The sequence below is a fragment of the Chiloscyllium plagiosum genome, chromosome 38, assembly GCF_004010195.1.
Source record: "Chiloscyllium plagiosum isolate BGI_BamShark_2017 chromosome 38, ASM401019v2, whole genome shotgun sequence".
In the NCBI taxonomy this organism is placed as follows: Eukaryota; Metazoa; Chordata; class Chondrichthyes; order Orectolobiformes; family Hemiscylliidae; genus Chiloscyllium; species Chiloscyllium plagiosum.
The window spans coordinates 9,788,044-9,798,060 of record NC_057747.1 but is presented as its reverse complement, the minus strand read 5'-3'; the positions used below and the strand labels follow the sequence as shown (position 1 = coordinate 9,798,060).

The 10,017-nt window shown below is 44.2% G+C and overlaps 1 protein-coding gene across 8 annotated transcripts in view; it reads left to right on the top strand.

Annotated features, from left to right (window-relative positions):
* Window positions 1–10,017, top strand: part of ptpn20 (protein tyrosine phosphatase non-receptor type 20) — a 414,663-nt gene that overhangs the window by 303,686 nt on the left and 100,960 nt on the right. For all 8 annotated transcript variants that reach the window (XM_043678810.1, XM_043678805.1, XM_043678807.1 and 5 more), the window contains 2 exons: window positions 3,747–3,957; window positions 5,507–5,544. In XM_043678810.1, the coding sequence (XP_043534745.1) occupies window positions 3,747–3,957; window positions 5,507–5,544 (249 nt within the window). The remainder of the gene's footprint in view (window positions 1–3,746; window positions 3,958–5,506; window positions 5,545–10,017) is intronic.

The window sequence follows — 10,017 nt, the reverse complement described above, 5'->3', positions numbered from 1 at the left end:
TTAGCTGTCTTCCTGTTTGTCTTATATAGTGTTTTGTGCAGTCCTTGTATGGGATTTTGTACACTACATTAGTTTTGCTCATGTTGGGTATCGGGTCCTTCGTTCTGGTGAGTTTTTGTCTGAGTGTGGCTGTTGGTTTGTGTGCTGTTATAAGTTCTAGTGGTCGCAGTAGTCTGGCTGTCTTTTCGGTATACATCAAGAACATCTCTGAAATGACAGCCAGACTACTGCGATCACTAGGACTTATAACAGCACACAAACCAACAGCCACTGTCAGACAACAACTCACCAGAACGAAGGACCCGATACCCAGCATGAGCAAAACTAATGTAGTGTACAAAATACCATGCAAGGACTGCACAAAACACTATATAGGACAAACAGGAAGACAGCTAACGATCCGCATCCAGGAACATCAACTAGCCACGAAACGACATGACCATCTATCCCTAGTAGAGACACACGCAGACAACAAGCAACATGAATTTGACTGGGACAACACTACCATTATAGGGCAAGCGAAACAAAGAACAGCCAGGGAATTCCTAGAAGCATGGCACTCATCCACAAACTCCATCAACAAACACATCGACCTGGACCCAATATACCGGCCACTACAGCGGACAGCTGAAACTGACAACCGGAAGCGGCAGGGACAGGCCACTATAAATGCCGGAGGAAACACCACAGAAGTGCTTCACAGGAGGCTCCCAAGCACTGAGGCTGTCACCTAGACAGGGGACGAAACGTTTGCAACAAAAACTTTAAATTTATAAGTAAAAATTTTCAGATCTGACCTTTGAACCTCAATGTCTGTGGTATACCAGGTACCTTACTTTATGGCATCAGCTGTACATTTCCTGGAGATGAGAATCTCACTCTCCTTGATCTTTCACATTGGTAAAAGTAAAATCAATATTTCAGGCTTCAGCTTAAAGAGCAAAAACTGGTGTTCAGTAATTAGCATGGAAGAGGATTTATCCAATCAAAACTGAAGTGGGATGTTGCACAGTGACCATATTGTGGGATCTATTTTACTGTCTTATTAATGCCAGCCCTTGGTAAAAAGCAAAATGCAACAATGCTGCTACTCTCTCCACTGCTTCATAAAACCAGGAGGAATGAGCTAGGTGCTGCACTGATACCTAACTTTGGACTAATTATCCACAGCTGACAGTCAGAATCTTTTTCCCAGAGTTGAAATGTCTAATATCAGGGAGCACATATTTAAAGTGAGAGGGGGAAAGTTGAAAGGAGATGTGAGGGGCAAGTTTCTTTCCACACCGAGAGTGGTAGGAGTGTGGAATGCATTGCCAGGGTAGTGATGGAGCCAGATATGATTTAAAGGACTTTTAGATAAGTGCATGAACGTGCAAGGAATGGAGGGATATGGACCAAGGGCAGGCAGAAGGGATTAGTTTAACTTGGCATCATGTTTGGTATAACATCGTGGGCCAAGGGGCCTGTTCCTGTACTGTACAGTTCTACATTCTAATTCCCTGTAAAAATAGATTGTCCATACATTAGCACTGTGTTGTTCCACTGTCCAAACAAGGTGACAGTGAACTAAAAATTATGCTTGTGTACCTATAAGCCTGTTATCATAGAGGTTCTGTGGCAATCATTTCAACAGATTGACTTAATACTGTCAGATTAACTTTCCAGACACTGCAGTGTGATCCAGACTCCGTTTAAAGTCATGAGTTGTGATTACTTCATAACGTCAGTTTATTGTTAGGTACACAAGTCTGTCAGGATTGGGGTTAGAACGGGGCTAAACTCAAAGTCTACATGCTGACAGGAAATGTGCCATCAGTAGCCTGAATCCTAATTGAAGAATTTCCTTCAGTCCCAAAGTCATCTACAAAGGTCTCACCAATAGAACTGTGCCATTATACTTAATTGGGAAAAATTTAAAAGACACCGTCTGTTTTCTCCAGAATTAACAAGGCTATCGGGTAACCCTATAATGGACTTTCAAAAAGTGAAGAGGTTCATTTCAGTGGATCTAGAGAATCTGTTTCACTTTTGTAGGAAGTCAATAATAGGTGGAACACAAAGTTCAGAGAGTCTTATTGAATGTGGGACTTGCTACCAGTGGTTGAGACAATTTGAAAATTTAAGTAAAAATTTAAGAATAAGGAGGGAGAAGGAATTAGAAGATGCAACTGGTAGAATTAGATGAAGACGTGAGTGAGGTAGATGATATGAAGCGTAAATACTGGTATGGGCTATTTGGGCTGAATGGCCTGTTTCTGTATTGCACTGTTTAGAGCATTGCGCGTAGAACTGTACGGACCATAATGTATATAATGCAGTCTACAACCCAATAATCATGACCAAAAGTCAAAGACTATGATTGAAGCATTGATCAGGCACAGAATTCAATGGAATTGTTCCCCTCTCTTGCTATCATAAACTCTCAAGGCTCATTTGACTGCACCTTCCAAAGCCATAACCTCAACCACCGAAGGTCAAGGGTTGTAGATGGATGGGAACACCACCACCTACAAGTTCCTCACCGTCCTGACTTGGAACTACATCAGCGTTCCTTCAGTGTCACTGAGTCAAAATCCTGGAGTTCTCTCTGTAACAGCACTCCAGGCATACTTACACTCTGAGGACTGCAGTACTTCAGGGAGATGGCAGACCACTGTGTTTCAAAGAGTAAGTAGGGATGGGCAATAAATGCTGAGCAACTCAGAGACCACTAGATCCCGTGAACAAATGGAACATTATCAGCTAACCATTATTTCCTATTTTCTTGTTTCTAACCTCTTGTATATAGGATCCATACAGCGTGGTAACAGGCCATTCGGCCATTTGAAGTTACAATGACCCTCTGAAGAGTACCGCACCGAGCCTTTCCCATGGCCAATCCACCTAACCTGCACATCTTTGCACTGAAGGAGGAAACTCACACAGACACAGGGAGAGCATGCAAACACCACACAGACAGTTGCCCAAGGGTGGAATTGAACTTAAGTCCCTGATACTGTGAGACCGCAGTGCTAACCACTGAGCCACTCTTGACAATGCTCTTTAATACCTCTTAAAATTAATCAACTCAGAAACATTGAATTGCGAGAAAGGCTATAAATACTTTGCTTGCAAAACTGCAGCAGAATTTCAGTCCTTACCGACCAATTACATTTTTATATTATTAATGGAGGGTTGCTTTTTGAATCACAAGCCACTATTATATTTTAAAACTCAATGTTCAGTTACATTTTGAAACTTGATTAAAGTGACATGTTTATTTTTACTGTGGGCAGCACAGTGGCTCAGTGGTTAGCACTGCTGCCTCACAGTGCCAGGGACCCAGGTTCAATTCCAGCCTCGGGTGACTGTCTGTGTGGAGCTTGCATGTTCTCCCTGTGTCTGCGCAGGTTTCCTCCGGGTGCTCTGGATTCCTCCCACAGTCCAAAGATGTGCAGGTTAGGTGAATTGGCCATGCTAAATTGCCCATAATGTCCAGGAATGGTAGGATGTATGAGTTAGTCAAAGGTCAATATAGGGTAGGGGAATGGGTCTCTTTGGGTTACTCTTGGGAGGGTCGGTGTGGACTTGTTATGCCGAATGGCATGTTTCCATACTGTAGGGATTCTATGATAAGATTACCTGAGTGATTGTAACTGCTTTTGATTTCCTGCAAAAAGCCCATGACTATAATAAGAAGCTTCATTGAATGTATAACCAATATAGATTGCTGTTGATCTAATTCTGGATTGCACATGTTGCTGCAGGTTTGAAGTTAACAGGGGGAATAGGCAGTAAATGGCAAGGCATTTATGTTCTGGAGGTTGTGCCGAATTCCCCCGCCAGTTTGGAGGGAAGTCTGCAGCCGAGAGACAAGATCCTTTATATCTGCGATATGTGCACCATGGGTATGACTCTGGATGATGCTGTGCGAGCGTGTGACACAGAGAATGGCATCATAAAAATCAAGGCCCTGAGGTGAGACAGTCTTTTTGCAAAGCTTCATGAATGGCATTGCCTCACTGCTTGCAGCTACCTGGATGTGTGGTGGATCAATATCCGAAAAATGTTGACATTGCCGATAGACATGAGCCTTCTGTTGTAGCTTGTCGCCACTAAAGCTGAATTCAGTTGCAGGACAGTTCATAAGTGGTATGTTGGCTGAGTGGTTAGCACTGCTGCCCTCCCAGCACCAAGTACCAGGTTCGATTCCAGCCTCAGGCGACTGTGAAGAGTTTGCACATTCTTCCCCCCCCGTCTGTGTGGATATCCTCCTACTGTCCAAAGATGTGCAGGTTTGGTGGATTGGCCATGCTAAATTACTCATAGTGCCCAGTGATTATGCAGGCGATGTAGATTAGCCATGGGAAATACAGGGATGGGGTGGGAGGAGTGAGTCAGGGTGGGATGCTCTTTGGAGGGTCTGTGTGAACGTGATGGGCTGAATGGCCTGCTTCCACACTATAGCTATTCTATGATTCTAAGCAGTTCCATTGATAGTCATGGAAGTTGGAAACAAAGTGGATGGGAATATGAGGGAAATAACTTGATGGGCTCCAGGGCTGAAGTGAGACAGTGCTCCTACACCTCTTTATTCCAGGTGTACTGAGGTGAATTGTTGCATGTCAGTGCCATCACAACAACATCATTTTTTGATGAGATGGGGGTATCTGTGCTACGGTTGGCATTTTCTGCCCATCTGATTTGCCCTTTAAAAAAAATCAAAAAATGGAATTCCTTCAGTGCAGAAAGAGGTCATTTAGCCTCTTGAGTCTGCACAGACCCTCCAAAGAGCGTTCACCCAACCCTACAGTTTCCGCGACTACCGAGCCAGGAAACTACTGATAATCCAGCATTGCCCCATCCATCTGATGTGCACATCTTTAGATTGTGGGAGGATGCCCTACACAGGCACATTCCACACAGACAGTGAACCCGAGGCTAGAATTGAACCTGGGACCCTGACATTGTGAGGTGGCAGTGCTAAACACTGAGCCACTCTTATTCAGGCATTTAAGCATCACATAAGAATCAACCATACTGATCTGGTTTTTGGAACCACATGTAGGCCAGACTGGGTAAGGAGGACAGATTCCCTTCCCATTAGTGAACCAGGTGGGTTTTATATAACAATCAATGATTTTTCGTGGTCACTACTATTGAGACTAGCTTCCAGTTCAAGATATTTTTATTAATTGGATCTGAGCCCCCTGACCCCAGTGCATTTAGCTGGGCTTCTATGTAACATGTCCAATGACAATACCGTACACCATGATCTCTCCCTTTTTAGTGAGTATCAAGTATGAATTAAAATCATTGTTGTTTTCAGCTCTGTTTGAAAGAGACAAGTACGACCTTTCATGGAATAGTGGCTTTAAATAGAGTGGTGTTTGGCAATGCGTCCACGACATTCGACATTTAAATGAGTATCCATTTTATTATGCTATGTCTATACATATGTCCCAGCTATACAAGCAGATTGTTTTAACATTCTAGTGTTTAAACTGGTTTTATTTTGCTTCCTCAGGGATGGTAAACCAGTGATGACTGAAGCACAAAAGCCTGGTAAGCCACTCTCCAGCCTCAGTAAGTGTAAGCGGTCAGGATTAGTATGTGTGTCACATCAACTGAAATGCTGCGATCATTACTGAGCAGATAGACACAGCTATTTGTGTGACTGCGTGTCACCTGAGAAGGCAGCATCTTGCCTTTATGGGGTGTACATTGCAGCATTGATTTTACAACAACTACATGTATCTATATAGCGTCTTTAATATAACGGAATGTCCCAAGGCGTTCCTCAGTATGGTGAGCAAACAGAACTTGACAGAGTTTCCACAAGTTCAGAGGGTGATGGAATGCTCTCCAATTGTCCGGTTGATTGCAGATTCAACAACACTCGAGAATCTTGACAGCATCCTTGCTGATTTATGCTCCATCCACTACTTTCACCCCCTCCACTTCCAACACACATTAGCAGCAGTGCGTGTGTGCAAACTACAAGGTGTACTACAGCAACTCACCCAGGCCCCATCGACAGCTCTTTCCAAACCTGCTGTCACTACCTGCCAGAAGGGAAAGAGCAGTGGATGCACAAAACCATCACCTCACCCTATCCCTAATCCAGAATAACACCAGCACCTAACCCTATCCCTAACCCAGCATAACACCAGCACCTAACCCAATCCCTAACCCAGCATGACACCAGCACCTAACCCTATCCCTAACCCAGCATAACACCAGCACCTAACCCTATCCCTAACCCAGAATAACATCAGCATCTATCCCTATCCCTAACCCAGAATAATACCAGCACCTAACCCGCTCGCCAACCCAGCATGACACCAGCATCTAACCCGATCGCCAACCCAGCATGACACCAGCACCTAACCCGATGTCCAACCCAGCATGACTCTAGCACCTAACCCAATCGCCAACCCAGCATGACATAGCACCTAACCCAATCGCCAACCCAGCATGACACCAGCACCTAACCCAATTGCCAACCCAGCATGACACCAGCACCTAACCCTATCCCAACCCAGCATGACAGCAGCACCTAACCGATCGCCAACCCAGCATGGCACCAGCACTTAACTTTATCCCTAACCCAGCAAGGCACCCACCATCCTGATTTGGAAATATATCATTGTTCCTTCAGTGTGGTGGGATCAATATCCAGAATTTACTGTCCTGTGATAGTCCTTGCACCCCACTGACTGCAGCAGTTCATGAAGGCAACTCATTGCCACCTCCTGAAGGACAGTCAAGGATGGGCAATAAATGCTGGCCCAGCCAACGACGTCCACATCTCGTGAATGAAGGAGAAATATTAGCACAGTTGGTTAAAGATAAATGGTTATGTTGGAGCCAAGAATTATTTTAGCTTTCAGAAAGGCAGAATTCTGAAAGATTTGTCATCTGTCGCTATGAAAGAAAGGGAAGTCAATGTAGAAGCAGGAAATGGAGTTTATAGATAAGCAGTAGAGTAACCTCATCACTGACCTTCTGTTTTGTGAATAGGGGAGTGAGCTGGTTTTCAGGCTGGCCTTTGTTTGGACTGCTGAGCAAAGTAACGAGCCTGGCCAGAGGTTTCAACAAACACTTAACACTGGTTATAATCTCCGCCAAGGTTTAGAAATAGATCATAGAATCCCTACAGCGTGGAAACAGGTCCTTTAGCCCAACAAGTCCACACCAACCCTCCGAAGAGCATCCCACCCAGACGCATTCCCCTACCCTCTATTTATCCCTGATTAATGCACCTAACCTACACATTCCTGAACACTATTGGCAATTTAGCATGGCAAACCCACCTCACCTGCATATCGTTGGACACTGGGAGGAAACCAGAACACCTGGAGGAAATCCACACAGACACAGGGAGAATGTGCAAACTCCATACAGACAGTGGCCCGAGGCTGGAATCGAACCCAGGTCCCTGGCGTTGTGAGGCAGCAATGCTAACCAACGAGACACCGTGATATTTGGAAAGACAGCACAATGTAATGTGCTTTTCCCAATGACATCAGAAATCAAGTGTAGGTGTCACAGAGATCTATTTTCTGCTGACATGGAACAAGCCTGGATCCCATTAGGACTCTTTCACAGCACATGGCCATACAGGACACACTTTCAGGCAATGACATGGACATTTTCCAATAGCAACACTCTTTAATTCAGCACTTAACTGTGTGACCCAGTGCAGGTTGAGCACATATAACTGCCGACATAATTTACAGCATCTCAGGACTTCTTCTGCTTGTGTGACAATATTGCACATAATGCAAGGGGTTTAAGAATCACAAATGATCATGTTAATTATAGTGTTACAAATATTGTTGAATTAAGTATGTGGAGCACTTATAAAGTTAGACTGCAAGGACTCTGGGTAAGTAGGTAGGTAGCAAATATATGTCACACGTATCATACAGATTATCAAGGCAAGTGTTAGTGTCAATACATTTTACTTCAACTGGGGTCAGTTAGCTCAGTTGGCTGAATGGCTGGTTTGTGATGCCAACAGTGTGGCAGCTCCTGTGCCAGCTGAGTACCATGATGGTCCAACCTTCTTAACCTCACCCGTTGCCTGAAACTGTGTGTGCGCAGATCGATCTCAGGTGATATTTCATGATAGTGCACCCTCTCCTATCTCAGTAGGGGCACACATTCTAAAGTCAAGTCCGGGGATTTCTGTGCTTCATCAAGATTGCTCCCACAGGGTCTGTGTTCATGGATTTGCAAGCATTCTAGATCCTTAGTAATTCAGTGACATTCAAAATACATAGGTATTCATGCATACATAATACAACCAGCTTGAGAAGTGATCAACACAAGGAAATAAGCTTAAAAATGCCTTGAGGACTGCTCATCCTATTTAGTTACTTATTACTCCTCTGCAACTGACATTGCTCGGCTGAGATTTACCCCTTTAAGTTGAAGCATTCTGCCCCACATTTACTTTCATTTATATGTGTCATGTGAGTTCAAGGGAATAATGACATCCTGAAAGATCAAATTAACTTGATTATTGGCATAACTCCTAATCAGAAGATTGGTATTAAGAGGCTGTTGAGCTTTTGGTAGATGGAACTGTTCGAGGATTCAAAGTGAATTTTTGTTTTGAGAGCCAACAATTGACTCCTGCAAAAACATTGCAGGACTTTCACAGTGAAAAAGGATGAAAGGGAGACAGTATGCTAATACATGGAAACCTTAAGTGGAGCAGTTCTGATTTCCTTTTCTTTAAAATTTCGTGGGAGGTTCATCACATTGGCAAGGAAAAAGATCATGTTTTACTCACAATAGCTATTTTCCCTCCAGAATGCGGTGGTGAGCTGCCTGTAGTCCCGGTGAATTGAGTACAGGAGTTGGGAGGCCATGTTGCGGCTGCAGAGGACATTAGTTCGACCACTTAGAGTCATAAAGTCATAGAGATGTACAGCATAAAAGATGACCCTTCAGTCCAACCCGTCCATGCTGACCAGATATCCCAATCCAATCTAGTCCCACCTGCCAGCACCCGGCCCATATCCCTCCAAACCCTTCCTATTCATATACTCATCCAAATGCCTCTTAAATGTTGCAATTGTACTCCACCACATCCTCTGGCAGCTCATTCCATACACATGCCACCTTCAGTATGAAAAGGTTGCCCCGTAGGTCTCTTTTATATCTTTCCCCTCTCACCCTAAACCTATGCCCGTCTAGTTCTGGACTCCCTGACCCCAGGGAAAAGACTTTGTCTATTTATCCTATCCATGCCCCTCATGATTTTATAAACCTCTATAAGGTTACCCCTCAGCCTCCAGGGAAAACAACCTCAGTCTGTTCAGCCTCTCCCTATAGGTCAAATACTCCAACCCTGGCAACATCCTTGTAAATCTTTTCTGAACCCTTTCAAGTTTCACAACATCTTTCCGATAGGAAGGAGACCAGAATTGCACACAATATTCCTACAGTAGCCTAACCAATGTCCTGTACAGCCGCAACATGACCTCCCAACTCCTGTACTCCATCCTCTGACCAATAAAAGAAAGCATACCAAACACCTTCTTTACTATTCTATCTACCTGTGACTCCACTTTCAAGGAGCTACAAACCTGCACTCCAAGGTCTCTTTGTTCAGCAACACTCCCGAGGACCTTACCATTAAGTGTATAAGTCCTGCTAAGATTTGCCTTCCCAAAATGCAGTACCTCGCATTTATCAGAATTAAACTCCATCTCCCACTTCTCAGTCCATTGGCCCATCTGGTCCAGATCCCGTTGTATTCTGAGGTAACCTTCTTCACGGTCCACTACACCTCCAATTTTGGTGTCATCTGCAAACTTACTAACTGTACCTCTTATGCTCGCATCCAAATCATTTATGTAAATGACAAAAAGTAGAGGACCCAGCACTAATCCTTGTGAGACTCCACTGGTCACAGGCCTCCAGTCTGAAAAACAGTCCTCCACCACCGCCCTCTGTCTTCTACCTTTGAGCCAGTTCTGTATCCAAATGTCTAGTTCTCCCTGTATTCCGTGAGATCTAACC